Consider the following 22,339-nt stretch of genomic DNA (forward strand, 5'->3'; position numbering starts at 1 on the left):
AAAGACCTTTCCAGCAAGAGGAAAACCACTCTGGCCACACACTGCCCAAAAAAAGTCAAAGAGAAGGATGTCACCATTGTAAAGCCTTCTCTCTCAGTAAGTTTACATAGAAAGGTTGACAGTACTTAGACAAAACTGAGAAATGGCTCCTTTTCTTTCCCTTCCTCCCCCTCCAATAGCTCTTTTTGCAGACCCTTAACATTTTCTTCTGCCAGCTCTGCAACAAAACTTCTGGCAAACTCCATTGGAGGCTGCCAAAGCCCATCCCATGTCTGTAGGAAAGGTATAGATCAAGTGTTTCAAATGCCTTTTGGACTGGCACGATTATCCCAATTTCCTCCTCAATAAGGGTTCCTATTGAAGCTATTTGGGGCCAAGCAAGCTCAAGCAGCTCAGCACTCTCACCAAAACTGCTGCTGTGGAGCTGCCAGGGTTATCACAGAGGAAAAATTTCCACTGGACCACCTCACTTCTCCTGAAGTCTTTGATATGATCAGCAACAAGTGACAGAATATTTAATGAGAAACAAGGAGCAAAGGAAGCATAATTTCCTCAGTTCCTTGAAGACCAGGTAAATCCTTGCCAAAAGAAGCTGAGGTCCAGGTGAGCCTTAGATGACAAGGGGCATTTTGTCCTCTCCTTTCTTGGTTCAGTCCTGCATTTATTAAAACTCATCAATAATCAACACTATAGACTCCGACTCGCCTGTTTCAAAGCCTGTTTACGTTCTCTGTCTGCAGTGGGGCCAGTGTCACTGTGGTCAAGTAGTCAAGGACAAAGGAAATGAGGGAAGGCAAAACACAAGAAAACACCTTTCTACACAGTAAAAGAACTGCACAGAAACTCAGCTTTTCTTCGCAGGTCACAGGCTGATTCTCTGTAACACATCATGAATTGGGAAAGACAGTATCTGCCAGCATTTCCAGTTAAGGAGCCCATGGGGAAGGCAGGTAACTGAAATAATTTACCAGTCTGAAGACAATGCCTATGGCAACAGGCAGTTGTCTCCATCACCTTCACTCCCTATCCCTTTCCTATGGAAGGGGTGACATGTATGCAGTTTGAAGACACAACTGGACTTCTGTAGCTCCAACAGCCTTAAATTCAGCAACAGAAACTGTTTCAGACACGTGTTGAAGTGATAACGAAATCCATGACACAGCCCCAGCTTGTCACAGAGCAGCATCCCTTTCTCTGTATATCTACTTAATTCAGAAAGGATTGTCATAATCCACAAGGACTTGTGTAATGAGTAAAACAACCCAATAACCCCACACAATAGCTGGAATTATTAACATCTGTCTTTTGAAAAGTGACATCATGGAAGGCTGAATGCCTTTATACACAGGAAACACCAAAGAAAGCAGACATAGAAAGCAAATGCAAATTAAAACTTTTATTCTGGTAAAGTGTCCAATCGTACAAGTCTTTCAGAGCAAATGAGCAGCCTTCAGTGCTCACGGGGAAAAAGGTGCTGTTGCTCAGCTGCCCAAACAATCCCATGTACAAAGTGAATGTCATGATTCTGAAATGTTACACCAAGTCACAGGTCCCAATGCCAAACCACAGCCCTCCTTGTGCATTTAGGGAGTGAACCAAGTTTAAGCCATGAGTAGTGACTTATGGAAATGGACATATCTGTCAGCTGTAAAGATGACTCAGGCTTAGTAGCCCCCCTTCTCATTAAGTTTCCTCCAGAAAAATTCTTCCATTGTCCAATAAAATTCCTTTAAAGGAAACAGAGGGAGGAAGGGATGGGAAATACCAGGAATCCTAAACTAAGCCTTTGTGTGAACTCACCTGAAGTTCACCTTTGCCTTGGGGTCCGGAATTCAAGTGCTGCTACTTCTGAAACTGGATTTTAGAGATGAGATTTCTGAAGGGTTTCATACTCCCAAAGCAGTAGAATATTAACCCACTGGAGAGAGAAGGGTCTGAATCAAACTTTAACAATCCTGCCCCATTCCAGTTGTGCTTCATACACAGTTAGAATGAGGTAGGACAGAAAACTCACTCGGTTTTGGCACATGCTCAGGAAAAGGACATTATCCACTGTGGCCAAACAGTAGGGTTAAAATGGAAGACAAATTTAAAAAGTGAAGTTTAAGCAGTAATTTTACTAAGTCAGCATCCCCAAAGCCTTACCTTAGGTGACTTTCAGAACAGTATGACAATATTGTCTGGCAGTGAGAAGTCACCCCAGAAGTTAAGAAATCTCTATACCGTTGAAAGAAAAAGAATCGAAGGGAGGAGTTGGCTTCAGGCAGGCACTGCTACAAATACACTCCAGGGAGCAAGTGCCTCTGGGGAGATGTTACATTAACAGATCTCTAGAGAAATCACAGCTATTGATGAGGGGGAAAACAGTTACTCCTCCCCTGAACGATGACTTAAAAAAAAAAAGGTTAAAAATCCGAAGAACTCAAACCATCTGAGTTCCATTCTGAAGCAGGAAAAAAGATAAGAAAAGGAAACAATGTCACAGCCTAGGAATCAATACAATTTGAAACTTTTTTCCAAACAACTCATCCTCTGTAAAGGATGTGTTATTGTTCTCAAAATTCCTAAAATCAATTGTTAAAGAGGAGGAAAAAAAAAAAAGGAAGAAGAGGACTTCATGTGGTTCAGTAACAGAAAACCACTTAATACTATTTATGGTAATGAACACCAAGAACTTTAATTAAAATGGAGTGAGCTAAATGGAGTGTATAAATGGTAATAAGAAAAAATAAAAAATGAGGTAGGATATTAAAAAGAAGTGACAATTAATATGAAAGAACAGCACATCATGAAAGATACCTGTAACAGCTATTTAACCACTCAGACTGACAGAGTAAATTACTTCCAGGTGCTGAATTAACTGGAAATCAAATAATAAAATCAGAAAGCAATCTGAAACACAGAACAATTTCAGCTAACATTCCAGTGCATAGTGTCAGAGTACAGCACAATTTTACACATTTAATAGGCTTGGTATTCCTTGCCTTTCAGCTGGTTCAAAATAACTAATTGCAACTTATCACTTTTTGGGGTATTTAGCAGGAAAGGTAAAGTGCATGTCACTAACCTTCAATCCTAACATGGGACGAGTGTCCTTGTGATCTCCAAGAACTTGTTCAGCTCAGAAGTGCTATTAAGGAAACAGGTGGGTTTATTCAAGTTGCTGTATGGTTTAGCAGCTAATAAATAATCTGGTTTGGTACTGTTTTGAAAAGCCTATCAGGAGAACAAGACACTGACCAGGGTAGTGACTGTCTGCTTAAACTGAATGCTTTTTGTGAATGCACAGATCTGTGTCAGAAATAAACCCCCTAAGCTTCAGTCTGATGGAAACTTAAAGGAAAATACAGAATATTCATGGATTGAATACTTGCAAGTGAGGAAGGATTGTTGATGTAAGGGTCATCCCTCACAGAATGAGCAATCCAGAAAAGTTTGGGAAGTGAGTGACTCGCTCTGCTATGGGGTTGAGTTTTGCAGCAGTCCTCTGTCATAAACATGTTCAGGACTCGTGGTCTAGATCCTATTCTTGGATGTTTTAAAGCTTTTTCCATCTCATCATACACTCTGGAATCAAAAGGGAGACCAAGCAGCACGTATCAGAAGTAAATAATACATATTGCCATCTTTCCGAGTGACAGTGTATTCGTGCCACCTCTGTTTCTGGTACAAAACGTTATCAGACTGCTCATCCTCATTTTGCCACACAGGGAGCTCTCAAGCCCCAGCAGCCATAACCGAAAGAGTTAAGCTTGGACAATTGCAAAAGCAGCACAAAGCTGGCATTTTCATGCATGAACAATACCAGTTCGTCTTACAATTGCTTTGCACACCTCAGGCCCAGGGCAGTCTCTAGTCAGGAAGCAGCAGGAGCACAGCACTGTGACTTGATCAGGAATTGGAGGCAGTCCCTCCCCTTTGGCAAAACCTGGCTGTTCACCCATCCTGCTGGGACACAGAGCTGTTCAGGAGGCTTGCAAGCTTCTAGAAGCACTGCAGCACACGTTCAGGAGCTGCTTATAGAAACTCTAACTCAGCTGTGCAAAGTTTAGGTTGTATAACTAAGACCACACCTAGAATCAAGAGTCAAAGCACTCATCTCCAATCTAGACATCCTGGAGGAATCTCACTGCTCCTGCGAGCCAGGTGAAACTGCCAGGAGATGCCTTGCCCTTTCATCCCTGCCTAGTCTAAAATACATGTGTAATAAAAGTCACCCAGTGGCCTTGAATAGCAAACATTCTTGAATAGCATCCAAGTCTCCATTCAGTGGCCATTACTCTCCAGTGCTATCTTTTAGCACAGACTAAGGAAAAAAGTTGCCTTCACCATCCAAACAGGCCCCACATCCACAACAGGGAACTGACTGGAAAACAGCATTTCTGTAGCTAAGCCTGAAGCCATTCCTGCTTTACTCAAGAAGCAAAGCCCACCTAGCAATTTCTGTCCTTTCTGTGATCCAAAATGCTCGGGCAGATACAAATACAATCCAATCAGCATAGTCCTTCCCCATCCTTTTAGCTGTGGCCCCAGCTCTAACACAATTTTAAGACACTAACCCTATTAGAAGCCAGAAAAGCTTTTACAGTACCTTGCCTCCCAGATGGAGATTTAATTATATTATACCCTGGACTGTTTAGACTTTTCATTATGAATGGACTTTCCATAATAATAAGGGAAGCAAGATTTACATTTTTCTTAAAAGCAGTTTTATAAACAGATCTCCTGATTTTAATGTAGCTTTATTTAAGCATCTGAACATCAATAAATCCAGAGTCCAGTTAACATTGTTCATGGTTTCAGCATATTTAATATATATATATATATTTCATATCTTACATCTGATGAAGAGAGCCACACTGTGCCTTATTGCCCCAACATCCATGGGATCACCACAATCCACTAAGCCAGGGCACTTGCTGGCAGCTTGTCAGGAATCACTCTGGAGCTGGATGTAGCTTCCCCCTTTGTACACATGGGAGGCCTCCAAACTTCTCATGCCCCAGCTTGCAGCGCTGCACCTTGGAGCTGACCTGTTGATCTGATGCAGAGTGTTACAACCAGGACCTGTAGGTCCAGGAGCCTCCTCTTCCTTCTGATGGAAAAGCACAGACCTTTGTGTCCTGGAGGCATCTTAACCACCCCACCTTAAGGACATGATTATCAGTAACTGTTACACATTATCTACCTCTGCCAGCCCAGAAGGTTGAGGGGTTTTTGTCAAATACTGCCAAACAGGTCAAACTTGTTTCAGTAAAGGCTGCTCTGTTCCAGGAAGCCAGAAGAGCTCAGTCCACAGAGGATTCTCATTCTCCTCCTTAACACCAAAGGAATGAAAAGGGGAAGAAACAGGAGGACAAGGTTTCTTTTCCAGCACCAGATTCAATGAGCATTAGCCTCTTATTTAGGTCAAGAGGTGTAACAGGAACTGACAGCTTTTAAAGTGAGGGCAACAACAGAAGAGAACAATCAAGCAGCTCTCTAGACTGCATCCATGAAAAACACTGGCAGAGCATTGAACAACTTAATTTAACAAGGGAAGGCAGGATGGGGGACAAGATATACAGAGGAAACCCAAATTTCCTCTCCAACCCCATGAGAGCTCCTGACACACTGGCCAGTTGTACATTCCTACTTGATATGCAACAAAATACCTGCAATTCAAAAGTAGCTTGGAACTAAAAGCCAGATCCTGAAGCAACTCGATGCTTCCGAGAAAGCAGATAGACAGTCCAACTGCTTTTTATCCAGATCTCCCACTTACACTATAACCATCCATTTCAGAACAGGCTAAAGCTCTGGAATTGTGTCAGTTAGTGCCTCCAGGACACCAGCTGGAGAAGGATGCTGTGATCTACTCACCCAAACAAGTGACTTGAAACCATTACAGTAGTGCAATCTTAACGGAGCAGATAGTTTGGTTCCTTCTCCAGGAGCAGAGGAGAAGGTGGGGAGTGTGCAAAGGGGAAAGAAAATTAGTAAAAAAAAAAAAAAAAAATTCTGCCTTCAAGCAGCTGCGAGATGTTTATCTCCCAAATCCTAATGCCAGCATCTAGATAAAATCAGCTGTCTGTGTCCTATCCCACCCCAATCTGGGGCCTCGCTGCCTGAATCTGAGTCAGAGGGGAGCAGTACCAGGTGTCACAGAGATGGAGGTTCAAGAGGTTTCCTCCAAGAGGCTTCCTTGTCTTGATCTTTGCTTGCAGGACACTGGACTCCCTCACTCCCTGACACATATAAGCCCTATTAGGAGCAATGCAGCAATCCCCACATTCATTTTCTCCTCCAAACATCTTTTCTTCTCACCAGCACCATCCACCTCACCCCAAGTCCTGTCCAGAAGAACAGCAACACCTCTAAATCCCCCCAGGCCCTGCTCAGAGGCCAATTAATCTGTCTTGATCCTCATCCTGATCCCAAGCCTCCCCCATCCTGCATCTGAGGCAAGAAGCTGACTCATTCAGAGTCATGTTTGTCAAGGACTCCTTGGCCAGTCTGATAGTGATCGGAGTGGAGAAAGGGGAGCATCTGGGTGAAAGGGGACTGAAATGGCCTTTTGCTTCCTTCTAGTTGATAACAGGCTTTTCCCTTTTCTCGGGGGGTTCAAGCTTGCTCTTTGTCTGCCCTCCACAGGCGCTCTTTGACTTCCAAGGGCAGGGTGTTGAACAGGTCCTCCTCCACCACGAGCCCACTGCGTTTCAGCAGCGGGCACTCTCCCAGCTCCACAGGCAGGCACTCCAGGCGGTTCCCTCGCAGCTCGATCTGTGACAGATTCGTCAGCTCTCCCACCCGGGAGGGCAGTGACTGCAGCACGTTGTTTCCCAGGTTCAAGGTTCTCAGCTTCCTGCATTGGAACAGCTCTGGTGGGAGACTTTCAATCTGAAAAAAAGAAACCAATCATAGGCAAAGTCACCAGCAAACATGGAGACACGTTCACAAGTGACCGACAAGCCAACACGAAGCTCCAAGGTTTAGAGTCATTGTTTTCAATCATCCACTTCTCCCTTGAGTGAGTTCCTGCTTTCTGAGCTTACTGCTTTGGGTGCTTCCAGCACCATGATTTTATGGATTCCACTGCACTAGTTACAAGAGATCACCAGTGATGGTGGCTAAAACAGATATTGTCTCCAAGGCCAGAATTAGAGGACCAGAAACCTGCTCACAGCTGGCCTGTGCTGTCACATGCTTCCATCTGTATTGGCTTCTTTCCATCCCAAATCCTTTACTTGTCATTAGATCTTAGTTCCTTTGCTTTAAGAAGCCATTCTACAGTTGACATTATACTGAACAAAGACTGGATTTACACAGGACTTCTAGTTTGGCTGTAAGACGAGCAGAGGCTACATGGGTACAACCTCCAGGCCCTGAGAACTGGGAATCTTCTTCCATCATTTCTGTAGGGCTGTGAAACATTGCAAAGACTTTCTAGGCTCCAAGTCATAGGGGTTTTTTTACAGTGCCAAAATAAAACAACAACAACAACAAGAAATGAAGCCACCAGCTGTTAGCTTTCCCAGCACCACCTTCAGGTAACCATGAATCATTAATTTAATAAGGCTTATTTCTAGCAAATCCTTGTAATAGTCCAGTCCTCCCAAAGAATTTCTTTCCACGGCTAAGGTTTAGCGAACACTAGGCTAGAAACCAAATGTAGCAACTCCGGAGTCTCCCCTTAATACAAAGTCTCAGCTTGGAGGCTATCATTTGCCTTTAAAAGCAAACACGACCTTTCTAAAACTCAAACTATGTATCATTCATGGCTAAATTAGCCTGTAATCCATTCTGAACGAGGAGGAGTCTAAGGAAAGGCCAAGATGAAACCAGACCAATTAGAGACAACTGAATGCAGTCATTGTTACTGGTACTGGAGTGCTTTGCAAATAGCAACATATGATCACAGACTCTTGAAATAATAGAGTTATTTGAGGGACAAGTATTGGTTTAGGAAGGAAGCAATGTGTTATAACAGCCTGCTTTCCAGAACGGGACAGTAGTGCCAGCCAGCTCCAGAAGCCTCTATTTACTAAGACTGCTGAGCTACGAGAGGACATTTGATATAATTCCTGGCCTTGGGAAGTGCCAGTCTACCAGTCCTTGTGTTTCTTGCTGTCACCATTTACTGGGAGTAACCAGGCTGTCAGAGCCTCAGTGTAATTCTGGCTTGCCCAGGTACCAGCAGAGGACACAAACAGGTTGGCTGTTCCATTGGGTCCTCATCACCTTTTGTTTCTGAACACACCGGAGCAAAGGCTGCTCCATTTTTCCTGTTGCATGGGGCTTTTTTTCCAGAGAGAAATGGGTGGTGCCACACTGTGCTGCAGAAAATGGAGCTGCCTCTAACTCCTCTCATCCAAGAAATGCTCCACCCCAAAACTGCAGAGGATACACTGCAGATTAACCCTTGGGAAGCTGTGCTAGGAAGGCTGCCAGAAGGCAAACGGTGCAGAATTATCTGAGTTCTGAACAGTAACATACCACAAAGTTTACCAGAGCTTCAGCCACCCACACAAACAGATACACAACCATCCAGTGCCAGGAAACCCCAGTGAGCAGCTGTTCAGCTGGAATTGCTGAACAACTGCCCCTTGTCTGCCCCTATGCTGCAGAGGCACAACAAGCTTTCAGACACTAACCTCAAAATGTGGCTGGAGTTTTAGGAACCCTAATACTGAAATGCATTAGCAATTAAATACTTGATTTGAGAGCACTTCTGTGAAAAGCCAAACCACACTCAAGTTGCTCTGTGTCTCTCACAAGCAAACTGGCAGTGTTCAGCCAGGAACAGATCTTGCCAATAGCAGGAAGGACCTTGATATATGACAGTGAAAACTAGCACTGCTCCAGGACAATTCTGCTTGGTCCCAGAAGAACCCAGAAGCACCTAATTATGTCTGTTTGCAATTTGTACTTATGTTAGAGGCTCTTTCAACTTTAGGCGATAATAAAGGGAAAAAGAGAGTCTCACAGGAATTAGCAGATAGAATGAATGAAAGTCTCAACTTTGCCAGACATGGTAAACGAAGTCTCCTTAGTCTTAAATAAAGGAACAGAAAACCTGACATGGGTATAGTTTGCTTTAAGCAAATAAACACCCTCCAACACAAGCCAAGAAACATCTTATGGTAACCAAGCAGCAGAGCACACTTGGTCATCCTCTGTAATCTGCCCTGCACTTAAGACTGAAACAAAAAGTACATGTTTACAAGACCAAACTATGGAGTACTCCCTGCAAATGCAAAGTACTCTAAGGAAAACTGTAAGCCACAGACGTGCATTCCCCACATGGCTGCTCCCATAGTGTACATACATGTCTGAAGTAGACAGGTTTAAGCACATGGTTTTAGATTAAGACTACAGTTTCTCAGATCTCCATTTTAAGCCCAAAATCAATGTCAATCTAGAGACTACATGCTTCCAACTGCAGAGAAACAACTGACTTGCAGAGTTTCTAAACAGCCTCCAACCGGCACTTGGAAGCAGTCTCACCATTAAGAGAAGAAATGCAACAGAACAAGGGCTCTTGGAAGACAGGCTTGCCTTAGATAAACCCCTCAGCAAGATACAAAAGCAGTGCCAGTCGTATCCACAGACCATTGTAGCACGTTTAATCACACAGATAACAGACGTGCCAGTGCTATTTCCTCACACAGCAACTCGGCTCTTTGCTCACTTACCCTGTTGGCTGTCACAGCCAGATTCTGCAGGTTTTGAAGAAGTCCAACATCTGGTGGTATGAAAGTTAAGTTGTTGTGGCTGAGATCCAAGTACCGAAGTTTTCGGCAATAGAAGAGCTGGGTAGGGATCTTTTCTATCTTGTTACGGTTCAGGTAAAGGCGTTCTAAGTTGGTCAGGTTGCCTATCTGCATGGGGATGTAGGCAATGTGGTTGTACCACAATTTAAGGCAAGTGAGACGATGTAGGTGCTGGAAGCTGATGATTTCCTCAATGGTCTTTAGGTTGTTGTCCTTCAGGTCTATTTCCTGCAGATTGTGGAGGCTAAAGATAGAGTGAGGAATGCGTTCCAAGTCACACCGGATCAGCTCAAGCTCTGTCAGGTTGACCATCTTCTTAAGGCTGTTGAGGACAATGAGCTTGGTGCCCTCATTGTTGATGGAAAGCTTCTGAAGATGCACACCAACATCTGTCACCACCTGTGGCAGCTTGGTGAGGTTACTCTTCATCCTCAACACCTTCAGCCTCTTCAGCTCCCTCAGTCCATCTATCACAATGTACCGGTTATTTTCAGCGCTCAAATTCCCTGTCAGGTGAAGCTCCTCTAGTGTCTTCAGGCTATAAATCCAAAGAGGAATCTCCTTAATGTCTGTGAACTTGATGTGGAGAGATTTCAAATTCTCCCTCAAAAAGGCAAGGGCTGGAGCCTCAATTTTGGCAGCTGTGTGGTAGAGCCACAGTTCCTTAAGGCTGGTGAGCTGGGCAATGCTGGGGGGAATAGTGACATCAGGGATAAGCTCCAGCTTCAAGACCTCCAATTCAATGAGGTCAAATACTGTGTCAGGAATGCCACTCAGCATGAAAAGATGCAATTCCAGCTTATCCTGAGAGTTTTTGGTGATCCTCTGGCGTAGTTTCTCCAAAGTCCACTCATTGTTGAGGTTCAGCTGCCGCAATTTGTTCTCACTCACCTCTGACAGAAAGACAGCAAAGCGCTTGGAGTAGAGGGGGTCATACTGATCGATCAGATGGAGCATAAAAGCAAAGTCATTTTTCACATCAGGAATGTCACTGTAACTGCTCTCCTCCCGGATGGACTCAAAGGAGTATTTCTTGAGTGACCGCCTCAACATCCACCACAGCGTGTACATGCAGATCAAACCATAGAAAATCACCAGACTGATGTAGAAAGACGCCAAGATTTTGAAGAGAGTGGCCAAAGGATGAGCACAGCGGTACATTCTGTAGCCAGTCAAGCTCTCAATGTCCACTTTACAGTCCACATCAAATGTTATGTTGTTGACATAGTACACAGTATAGCATATGATGAGAATGAACTTGATTACTTTGATTATGGTCTGTCTCATGTACAGGCGATAAACTATGTCTCCCTCTTCCACATGAGTACGAAACTTTTTCACTTTCTCAAAGAGTGCTTTGGCCTGCTCACCTTCCTTTTTGTCCAAGACACCAGTCTCAGACCTGTCCACAATCCCTTGCTCAATTCGAGACTTTGTTCTCTGCAGCATGGGAACAGTGGCTTCCACATCCTCACTGACCGTGGAGGATTTCTTGTCCATGGAGCCATTCATTTTTCCAAATGCTGGTTTGGTATCACTCTCTTCCACCACTGTCTCAGACAACGCTCTCGTTGTCCATGGAGAGTCAAAACACTTGAGCAAAATAGACACAAAATGCTCTAGCTTGGAGCTGGTCCTTGGGAACTTGAACCAGAAGTTGCTACAAGCCAGAAATATGAGGGTATGTAGCAGCACTAGATAAGGAAAATACTTGGCAAACCAGTGAAGACGGTTCTCGTAACACACCGCATCCACATAGTTGTACTGGTGCCGGTCCAGATCATATCGGATCCCTGTAGGCCCGGAATCAGCAGAGGGAACGAGACTAGTGTTGTAGTAGGTACGCTCCGGGGCTGCCGCTGTCCATCCCCTGACAGAGTCATTGCAAGAGTCTTTGGTAACCCATTTACAGGGCAAACAAATCATTTTGTCCTGGGTGACCTGAAGCGTTCCTCCGAACACGGCGATCATCAGCATCACTATGGAAATGTAATCCGTGAAGACGTCCCACCACGGCTTCAGGATGCGATAGGCTGGCTGAGTATCAGCAAAGTAGCGCAGCTCAGTGACTGGAATCATGATTCACCTGGAAGAAAACCAGAAACAGCTTAAAGGGTTTTGTTATGCTCTTCAAGAGGGCAGGAGAAAACACATGTTAAGTGCTGGTATAGCAAGACTGGAATTAGCTGAGACGCAATTTCAAGTAACTGAGAAAAATGAATGAGGCTGCCTGTGAGTCATCGGCTATGGCCCAGGCAATGAAGTTTGTTCAGCCTTCCCTGACAAACAAATTGTCACAAAACCTCAGAACTGGTACTTACTGTTAGCAGTCTGTAGGGCAAGATACACTTAAAGAAAGATCACAGGGCAGACTTAACTCCCTTGACCAGACCACTATTTGGAAATTTACTGTTTTATCTAGGGATTTTATTTCAGGGATGAAGGAGTTTGCCAGCAACATCAGAAGTGATAAAATCTACATACAGAGCCTATTTATCATTGTTTTGTTACTGCTTCTACATAAAAATTCTGCATATGGCTGGTTCTCAGATTGAAGGGGCAAGGAAAAAGATCTACGTACAATACAGTTGTATTTCCCATAACCACTTCATTGATGCAACTCATTATGACATTCATTAAGCAAGCTGGAAAAGAGAAGAAACATTGCTCAGTACCGTGACTTTTCCAAGTAAGTAACTTTGGCTTCCTTCCTTTGTGTAAACTCTCCAAGGAAAGATTAGCTACTTGCCATCTGATAAATTGAGTACTGAAATGCTGTAGCAGCTGGGTTTGTTGCCTTACTTACTTGAAAAACAGAGGAAGGGGGAAACATATTTCAAAGAATTTTCTGCTCTGACCAGCCACTCCCACCTACAGTTCATCTCAGCTGGGATTTAAGTGTCACAAAGGAAACCAAAAGGTTCTGGGAAGCACAGGCCTGATGGCAATGCTTGTTGTGTCCTTCAGACTTCCAGATGAAACTTTGAGCATGCTCTTCAACAAGCCATAGAAAGCCCTGAAGCCTGACTGATCCATGGATAATGGAGCTCACAAAACTCCCCTATTTGACAGGTAACACAGAAGAATATGAAGTCACTGTAACTCATTCTAATGATGGTGAAAAAGCAGTAATACCACAGCATCTTTCTAGCAAAGTTCGGGAGCAGGACAAGCACTAATCTTTCAGTCACTTTGAAACTCACACAATTCAAGTATAAAGGAGAAAAAAAAAATTCAATCGTGTTACCCCAAGCTGTTAAGATTTCATTTGTGCAGACAGTCCAACAAGTCCTGGGAGGGCTGAAAGCTCAGTATCACTGGCCGGGACAAAGCTTTCTGTGACAAGGGGGGTGCCCACACCACCCGCTTTGGTAGAATTCAAGTTTTTACTTAAAATGGACTTCCATCACTGAACTGCAAAGAAAGCCATTCCTAACATGAACTCAAAAAGCACCACATTCCCTAGAGACACTAAATGCAGAGCTCTATTCTTTGGTTTGCTGTTTACAACAATAAATGGTCTAATGACAGCTTTGGCTCAGTGCTACTTGGGAAGGTTTCAAGCAACTACAGGTGGTAGATTGATAGATGAAAACCATTCCTGATCTAATCCAGATCCAACACTACGTTAGTGCATCGCAAAAGAGACTGGGGAAATGCCACTTTTTTTTTTTTGGTGGGCAATTTTGAGAGAAAGTGGCATTACCTGTGCTAGAAACTCAGTAAAACAAGGAACAGCAAATCTATTAATGATCAACTAGTAAAGTCACAAACAAGGGATGAAAAGAGCCATCGAGAGCACTGTTAGAGGGAAAAAATACTCTGCAGGACTGCAGAAGCAGCTGCAGAAGCAACTGCACTAAACAGAGCAGGAGTATTGCACATCCACACGGGAGGGAGCAGACAAAGCTGAACCTCTTCTGCACAGCACCTGAGCAGCCAGAGAAGACTGACAAGGCGTTCAGAGCCTGCTTCCCAGCCCTGTGACTACCGTGCTGCAAGCCCTAGGCAAGGTATTTCAGCTTCCTCCTCGGAATACATCTGCCTCAGGGGGGAGAGAGCCCATGTGCGAGAATACATTTGGGAAGAGCTGTCTGTACATACTACAGAAATAATAATTCCAGGATAAAGCGGGGTACAGAAGCTCTCTTACACACCAGAACAGCTGAAATGAATCCAGCAGTTAAACAGCTATTCATGAAAGAACTTACTCCTTCTACTCCATATCAAGGGAAAAAAATACATTTATCTCTTTCCTCTTGACTAGATATCACTTCTCCTCAAAGATCCTTCCCGCTTCCTCCTTCATCCCTCTTGCGAGAGAAACTTGTGGGAAATATCAGACACTTCATAGTAGGCTTATGAAACTGGGATGATCTCCTTTCAGGAATTGGAGTCTCATGACATTTGCAGACTAGAGTTGTAGTGCTGGGTTTACTCATTTTGCTCAATCCAGAAAACGCCTAAGTTTTTCTCACAAGAAATGAACCTTGTACTCACTTTGATTTGTAGCTCAGGGTAAGTAGGAAGGAAACCAAAAAGAAATTAGCACAGCTGGCTCCCTAATTCTGCTTACCAGTTACACAGTGTAGGAAATCCCCTTTACACTGTGAACTTACGAGACAGCTAAAAAAAAAAAACCATGAGCATCCCAAGAGAATCTATTACATTTCAGTGTCAGCAATTAACAGGGCGGAGCAGGAAATCTCCTGCCTTCCAGGAACAATGACAGGAGCACTAGAGGAAGAAAAGAACATTCACAGCAAATTCCCACTTCTGGCAGCAGTGGAGACCCCATTCAAGTCCCAAAGAGGAACAATAAAACTAGGGGCCACCTTTGCAGGAGCTGGAATTGGCTATGTCTTATCTAACCTTATTCCCAGCATCTGCAGTAAAAGGGAAAAGTACCCAGCAAAAACTTGAGAAAGTAGATGGGGAAAGTCACATCCCTCTTCACCCAGATTCCCTATGCATGCAATCCAATTCTAATTCCTGATGTTTCTACAATGTCATCAAATGTCATCTTCGTTTTGTGAACTCCATCTTGTAATCATTTTAGAACACAATTCTTGTTGCAACATTCTCCATGCTGGATTAGAGCAGTTTTGCTGCTGGGGTGATGACAACAGCAGACTAAAAGTCAAATTCTCAGGGGTCATCTTTGTCACTTGATTCTCCCATGTACAGAAGGATTCTTCCCACAAGGACTGGGATTTCCACCACTCTACAGGAAGAAAACACGCAGGTAGCTGGAACACCGACTCTCCCAACATGGGCAGTAGAACAGAGGGATTTACATGGAGGGTATTATTCTGGCATAGGACTGGGAGCAATCCTTGCATGAAGGGAGTTGGCCAGAAATAAAGTTACCTCCCTTGTGACCAAGAGCAGACCAAGATCCACAGGACCAGCAGATGGGAGATTTCAAGCTTCGGCTCTTTTTAAGAGTTGGATTCCAGGATGCTTTGTCAGCAGCAAAGTATTCACTGTGGAGAAGCTTTATTTGCCAATCACGCAGCCTCACCAAGGGCTGAGCACAGAACACCTGGACTGAGTGACTGAGTTTATGGACAGGAACAGCTATGGAAAAGGAAGTTCAGTGTCACAGCAGTGTTGGTGAAGTAGGATCCAAGCTCCATCATATATACTTCAAACTGCAGAACCTTCCAGTTGGAGCTCAGGAACAGACAATTTACTTGCAGTGTAGTTACCTCTGCCCCATGGAAGTCTTCAATACCGAGATTTTGAAAGAGTGCTTAAGTTTAAGGACAAGTTGACTTCAATAAACTTGCATAAGCTGATACATAAAACTTCTCTGTCTAAACTCCTGTCAACTTATCAGACACATAAGAAAGCAAGTTTTCCAAGGGTAAAATTAAATACACAGGCTTTGGGAGGGAGTGAAAGGGGAGAAATCTTACAAGTGGCTGTCTCAAAGATGTTTCAAGTTTTGCATTCCACAGAGCTTTCCTTGCCACGACAGAGTCCCTGAGCAGTCCCTCAGCCCCTGCCTCCTCAGAAATGACTTTACATTGGAGGGTTTCAGCTACATCAAGCAACACTACTTTGAGCTTTTCTATATCCAATATAGAACCACCTCAGGACAGTTTAGATCAGCAACATCTGAGATTGTTCAGTAAAAGATCTGTATGCTAAAGCATACAACAGGATCAATCCAGCCTACATAAATATGTTCCTGAAATACTTACACATTCCATGTTTGGCTACTACATACCTCTTCAGGGTCTGCAAATTCACCTGGATCCAGGTTTGCATCCCGCCAGGAACCATTCCTGCCTCAGCCTGCTGGGCACAAACTTACAGCCTCCCCACTAATGCTGAACTGGCTGATCCAAGAGAAGGAACAGCAGTTTCAGACTTATATAACCTGCCTGCCAAACCTACCCAGCCTTCAGCCAACCATAAGCATCACCAAGTATTAATCCTATGTTTTACCAGACGCACCTGGAGGAGAAAGATAATCACTCACGTTGGAATAACAGGGACATTCTGAGCAAGCCACACCTACACAGCAAAACCAGTCAGAAACAAGATTAAACGTATCTGGCTGACAGACATCATAAAAGCAGCAAGTACCTTCTTAAAGGCTGGCAGAGCATGAATGCTTCCCACAAACCACACGTATTAACAGAGTAGCTATTCTCTGATTTGGACAATTCCTCTATCCAAAACCCTTTAATCTAAAAAACTGAAGACTGACCTATTGTCAACAGACACCTAGCTGAACAGTGCTTCAAATTCCTGCCTGCAGCTGTTGGCCAGCACATCCAGCTCGGGACAGAGTGAACAGAAACAACATCACTGTTCTGTTTCACTGGCCAGTTTGTCAGCTTGACTCATCATTGCTGAATACTTCATCCAGCCTCCTCTTTCCTCCTCTTTTCTGTTGGCCATTCTGTTATTAACAAAGCTAGTGGCCAAAGAGCACTTACATGCACAACCTCAGGACACACACAGGAATGCACAAACCTCCCTGATTTGAAGAAAATCCTCACCTTCAGTCACGTGCAGCTTTCAAGTGAATCAGTCTCACAAAACAGTTCTGGGTAAGTAAACGTGGATGAATTTTATGTTGAATCTTGCAACCCTTTAGTTTTCTCTACACATTTTTAATTACCAGTTGACTTAATTTTAAGATTGTGGACTGCAAAGCACAAGTCAAACCCTGCTGACAGAATTTCTTACCTCTCAGAAGCCCAGAGAAAGACAGAGTTGTTCAGGTGCTGACAGCATCAGAGGTGGATAAAGGAAATAAAAGCCTTGATGCTTTCAAGACTACAGCCCTGATTATTGACGAGCTACAACATGTTACAGTAAGTTTTCAACACAGCAGAGCTTCCCTCCCCAGCATGCTGCCACCTGAAATCCTAAAGAACGACATGACACAGAGCTCTTTGTTCAAAAATCAGGAAATGCAAGAGCTTACTGGGCAGAAATGGGACTGGGAATTTATGTGTCACCTCCCCCATGTTTATTAGGTCCAGAATTAAGAGGGGGAAAAAAAAAGGAGGCTGAAAACAGAGCTGCTTTCAGGCACCCCTCAGAAAACCTTCTAAGCTCAAGGACAGCCACGTGATCAACTGCAAAAGCCCAAGACATGAGATGGAACAACTCAGGTTGTTTTGTCCTCTGCTGTTTAGAACAAACAGCAGTGAAGCCAGATGCCAAAGCCCTAAGTAACTGTTAAACCTATATCAGGCCCCTTCTGCTTTAAAAAGATAAATCCGTCCTGTGGGACAAAACATGTTCTGAGACAGAGAAGTGAACACGATCACTGGGTGATCTTTAAGGTCCTTTCCAACCCAAACCACTCTATGATTCTATGTCAAGTTAAAAGGGTTATTTATCATTTAGACAAGCAGAGTGGTGGAACAGCAGGTGCCAGAACTTACACTCCTCTCAGTGGAACAGGCAGTGAACCCAACACTGAGAGCAGGGTAAGGCGGTTTTCACAATGTTCAGCCCCACCCAAGCCACAAGACACAGCAGGATGAAGTGAACCCACTGCATCACATTGTCTTCACTGAAGTTTATTAAAAAGAATAATCCACCTACACTGTGGTTAGTATTTTATCATCTTTACAGCTACCCATTAGTTGACTTTTCCTGTCAGATGCAAGACTGTCAGTCTTAACAGTCGAGTGCAACAGCTCCTGTTTACCATCACACAACCACGTGTGTCCTGACAAGTACAGGGAAGAACAGCTGCACTAAAAGAACAATCCATGCTGGACTTGGCTTGGCCTGCCACATTTTCTGCCACCTGACAGTGTTTTGCCCTAGCTGCACAGAACTGAGCACAGTCTGCAGTTACCAGCATCACTGACCCTTGGGGCAGGGACTGTCTGCTGGTGTTGTAAACTTAAGTGCCATCAGATGACTTGCAACACTGATGTAAACCAGAGCAAAACGGCTGTGTCAGCTTATAAATTATGAATGTATGTGGCCACAGGCTTCCTATCCAAAATTAATTTTCTCTCGGCCATAACAAAGATGTTTCAAGGACAGGGCACTGGAGCTGTCTTGGAAAAGGCTTCTTCCAACAGGACACAATGAAGCACTCCCTTGTGCTGCCTAATACAAGGGATTGAATTAATTCTGCTAGTAACTACTCAAGAAAACCAGAACAGTTCCAAGCACCTCACCAGATGCAGGAGAGGGCTCTTCAGCACTTAAATCCAGCACTGAGAGCTGGAGGAACCAGCTGTTCTCAGTAGGAAGGGTAGACAGAGTTTTGGCACAACTAACAGATAAGAAATCAACACTAAATTCAAAGTGAGTAAAAGCAAGGATAACTTAATTCATTGCTGACAGACTGTCTCAACATGCACAAATCCATGGGTGTTGCCACAGCAATTTTCAAGCTCCAAGAGATGAGCCAGTCAGGATGAAAGACAACACAGACAAGAGCAATGCAAGACAATTAAGACATCAACTATCAGCACATGAATATTTTGCCCCAGTCTGAGCAAAGAGGACCAAGTACCTCTTCATATTTCAAATGCCCTATACCCTACAGGCCTTGCCCTCAGGACTATCAGCTCCAAAACTGTGACTATGACTTCCAGCTCAGAACATTTTCTGACTATATTAATTAATAAAGAACAGACCACCTCACCCCTCATCATCAAGGTCTGATAAAACCACAACTCTAAAGGAGAACCTGTTAACTAGTCCAGCACACACCTTTACTGTGCACAGAAGTAGGCTGAAGCTACAGGAGCAGCAGTGACCAGAGGATCTTTGTGAATTGCAAAGGTAATTTTATAGCAGACGTTAACAATGTTTGGTACACAAAGTGAAGGCAGCACTGTTACTTCAGTGGTGGGGGGGGGGTGGTCAGGACTGAATAGCTTTTAGTTTCAAAAGCAGTTTCACAGCAGCAGGAAGGGCAGATATAACCCAGCTACAGGAACTGGATTTCCAGTTGCAATACAAGACACATGCACCACATCAGCTGTTTAAGGAAAAAAGCTGTTTGGAAGCATTCAAGATACACTCTTCAAAACATGTAGACTGTGGAATGCTTGTTCAGTATTAGTGTGCATAGCCTAAACTGAGGCTGGATTTGAAAACACTAGTAAAAATGTGTAAAGGAGACTCACCACACTGCAGCTGAAGACTTGAATTTTAACCATTACCAAAACAACAGCTGCGCACACCACTCCTCACCTTAATGAGCCCCACACAAAAATCCTAAAAAACCCTTTTCCAGCACCACTCACCACATAGTGCACCTCTATTTTCTGAGATACCAGTTAAGCTCAGTTCAACACAAAAAGGCTTGCTGCTGAAGTACTCTACTGAACAAAATCCTTCTTTAGTATGTGGGAGAAGCACATGAAAGCTTCTAAAAAGTCTGCTCTAATCATACCGCAATAATTTGATACATGTGACCTCCACTGCTTATTTAAAATTTTTAAAAAATAGCATCAGGGAACCCCAAACCACAGACCATCTCTCTGACTGCCTGCAGCAGTTACTAGAATGTAACCAGCTTCAGAAAGTCACCACTGGAAGGCTTCAGGCACTCACATCTCAAGCATGGAAACATTATCTTTTAACACATGGCTTCTGGCATGCTTTAAGGAAATATTTATGCACATTGTCTTTGACCTACAAGAATTAAAAGGGTTTCCAAATACCATGACAAGATTAGTAAAAAAAATTAAAAATAAAAAAGTCAGTGAACTGCCTGAACACCAGACAAGCCTTAAGGGTTTCTTTTATTCTGGAATCAACACACTGCACATCCCTGCTCAGAACACAGCCAAGCTAGACAGAATTTCCCATCATGAAGCTGGGCACAGAATTGTGCAATCCCTTTAATCACTGTCCCAGTGCAGAACCAAGGAAGCTGAGAGATTCCTGCAACTAGTTTCTGTCGTTGCCTAACTGACACCCACACAGGTGACTGGTGAGCGCACTGGGAAAAGCTGCCTGGAGACGCCTATACAGGAGGACAAACATTACCCCACAGGAAAGGGAGGGCACCCACCAAACCAAACAGCTCTTCCTATTTTTCAGCTGGACTCCTTTTAGGCAGCAGTCACCAAAATATTTAGTGGGCAGCCTCTGTATTTACTGTTAAGTGCAGTAATAAGTCAGGGTTTATGCGGCCAGGAGTTGGTTTTATGGGTGACTATATACAGTTATATTCTACTTTGGACAAGGCTCAGTTCCTTTGTCATCTCCAAGCTGCCTAAGGGCTCCCAGAATTTAATTAACACCACCACAATTAAATACCACCACTCTCCCCATACCACCCTCTGACCAACCACCTTTCCTCCATGTCAATTATCTCATGTGCTGCACTTTGCATCTATGGTTAAGCAGGACCCTGATCTTATTTTTTTTTTTTCTTGACCACTCAGAGCTGGCCCAGAGCCCTCACCTTGTAGCAGAGTTCTGCTATCTGCACGTCAGTTCTCTGTGCTGGAAGTGGCTGATATTCCTACGTGCTGGATCCCAAGTGAGTGCTGAAGCGCTGCACTCCCCACAAGCCATGGGAACAGCTTCCCTGAAAGGAAACACAGATTATCAGCAAAAAAGAGGGGATCGAGTTCACAGAGAGACATGTAAAAGCTCAGTAAGCAGTATCTAAGAAGCAACGAACAACTCAGAGGATCACTGGGTGCCAGAAAGAGACATGCTGATACCTAGAAAGATGGCAAGAACACTAGGAACCGAGTAAAACTTTAAGCAGGAAGGAATTTCCAGCATCTGTTATTCTAACAGAAGTTACCAAAAAGCAGGTGTTGCAGACCCAGCCAAAAGAGAGGCTGAATACTAGTATCATAGCTAAGCCTACACAGGTAGAGACAGAATAACAAATTATTGTCAGATGAAGAAAGGGATGACATTACTGCCTATTTTCTAATCTGAAAAGCATGGTTCACTTTAAATGTTACCATCAAGAGTATCAGAAAGCATAGATCGCACTTCTATGTGATCCACTCCAGATTCAAGCAACTGTCCCCTTCCCTCACAACATGGACCTTCTTGAAGTGGCAGCAGTTTAGCACCATCAACAAAAATTACAACAGGGCTAGTTTTTTTCCTTGCTTCCTGCATGTCAGCACAGGGCATGGGAAAAGAGGCGAGGGAGCAGATCCTTGGAGTGATCTCTCAAGCACCCAGTCTCTCAGCCATGTAGGAGAGGACTGCAGAACATCCGAGAGCATTGTGTCAACAACAGAGGGAAATGAAAAAGAACAGACATCAGTAGGAGAAAGTCCAACCCCATCATGCTGAAGATGTCCGAGGATACATTCCCCTTGGTCCCAAAGTTACCATTCGGGCTGACAGATTTTGAAGCAACACCCTGGAAACCAAAGCTATTGCATTTTAGCCGTACCACAGTGCCGCAAAGGCAGCACTGGGAGAGGACTCTCTGACCTTCTCCCCGCTCCAGGCAATGGGCACCAGCCCCAACCCAGCACACCTCGGCACCAGCCCCCGCTACTCCACCGCAGCTTTCCGGACACAGACGGGAACATCCTCCGGGAGACATAAATAAACCGCACCGCGCTTCCGTCCGCAGGTAACAAACAGCGGCGCCCTCCCCTCGCTGGGGGGACACTGCGCACACCCCGGCCCTGCCTCGCCCCACAGCCGGGGCGAGCAGCCCCCTGCCCCGGGCGGTGTGAGGGCAGGGACGGCGGGACACGGAGGAATCGAACTGCTGCCGAATTACTCAGCAAATCCTTTCCGCTCGCCGCTCCCGAGCCCCCCCAGCCGACCCCCCCGACCCGGCATCCCACCCCATTGCCTCCGGGACGCCGCCCCACGGTGGGACACGTCTCCACAGCCCGCCCGTGCCATGAGGGGAGTGCGGCACACCCACCTGCCCGCTGCGGACGTGGAAGAAACCCACCTGCCCACGGCCGCCACCCTCCCTCACGCCGCTCCGGCGCCTTTTGTCCGCCCTGCCCGCAGCAGCCCCGCCCCGGATCTGACCTCACCCGGGCGGCACTGCCACCATCGCCCCGTCCCGCCGCCATCTTGGGGGCGGGCACGGCGGCACCGGCGCGGCGCCATCTTTGTGCAGGGCGCGCTCCGTAGGG

At 44.8% G+C, this 22,339-nt stretch overlaps 1 protein-coding gene across 2 annotated transcripts; it reads right to left on the reverse strand.

The window, feature by feature from the left end:
* Window positions 1-1,381: 1,381 nt before the first annotated feature.
* Window positions 1,382-22,201, reverse strand: LRRC8A (leucine rich repeat containing 8 VRAC subunit A). 2 transcript variants are annotated; one of them, XM_048325716.1, is made up of 4 exons: window positions 22,120-22,201; window positions 20,668-20,793; window positions 9,675-11,838; window positions 1,382-6,879 (listed from the first exon to the last, which is right to left on the reverse strand). In XM_048325716.1, exons 3-4 carry the CDS (start codon window positions 11,829-11,831, stop codon window positions 6,604-6,606), a joined length of 2,433 nt encoding a protein of 810 aa, XP_048181673.1. In that variant the 5' UTR covers window positions 11,832-11,838; window positions 20,668-20,793; window positions 22,120-22,201; the 3' UTR covers window positions 1,382-6,603. The 2 variants fall into 2 exon arrangements, with proteins under 2 accessions (XP_048181673.1, XP_048181674.1); XM_048325717.1 differs by having other exon boundaries at window positions 22,150-22,193.
* Window positions 22,202-22,339: the final 138 nt, after the last annotated feature.

Source organism: Corvus hawaiiensis, chromosome 21 (genome assembly GCF_020740725.1).
Source record: "Corvus hawaiiensis isolate bCorHaw1 chromosome 21, bCorHaw1.pri.cur, whole genome shotgun sequence".
NCBI lineage: Eukaryota > Metazoa > Chordata > Aves > Passeriformes > Corvidae > Corvus > Corvus hawaiiensis.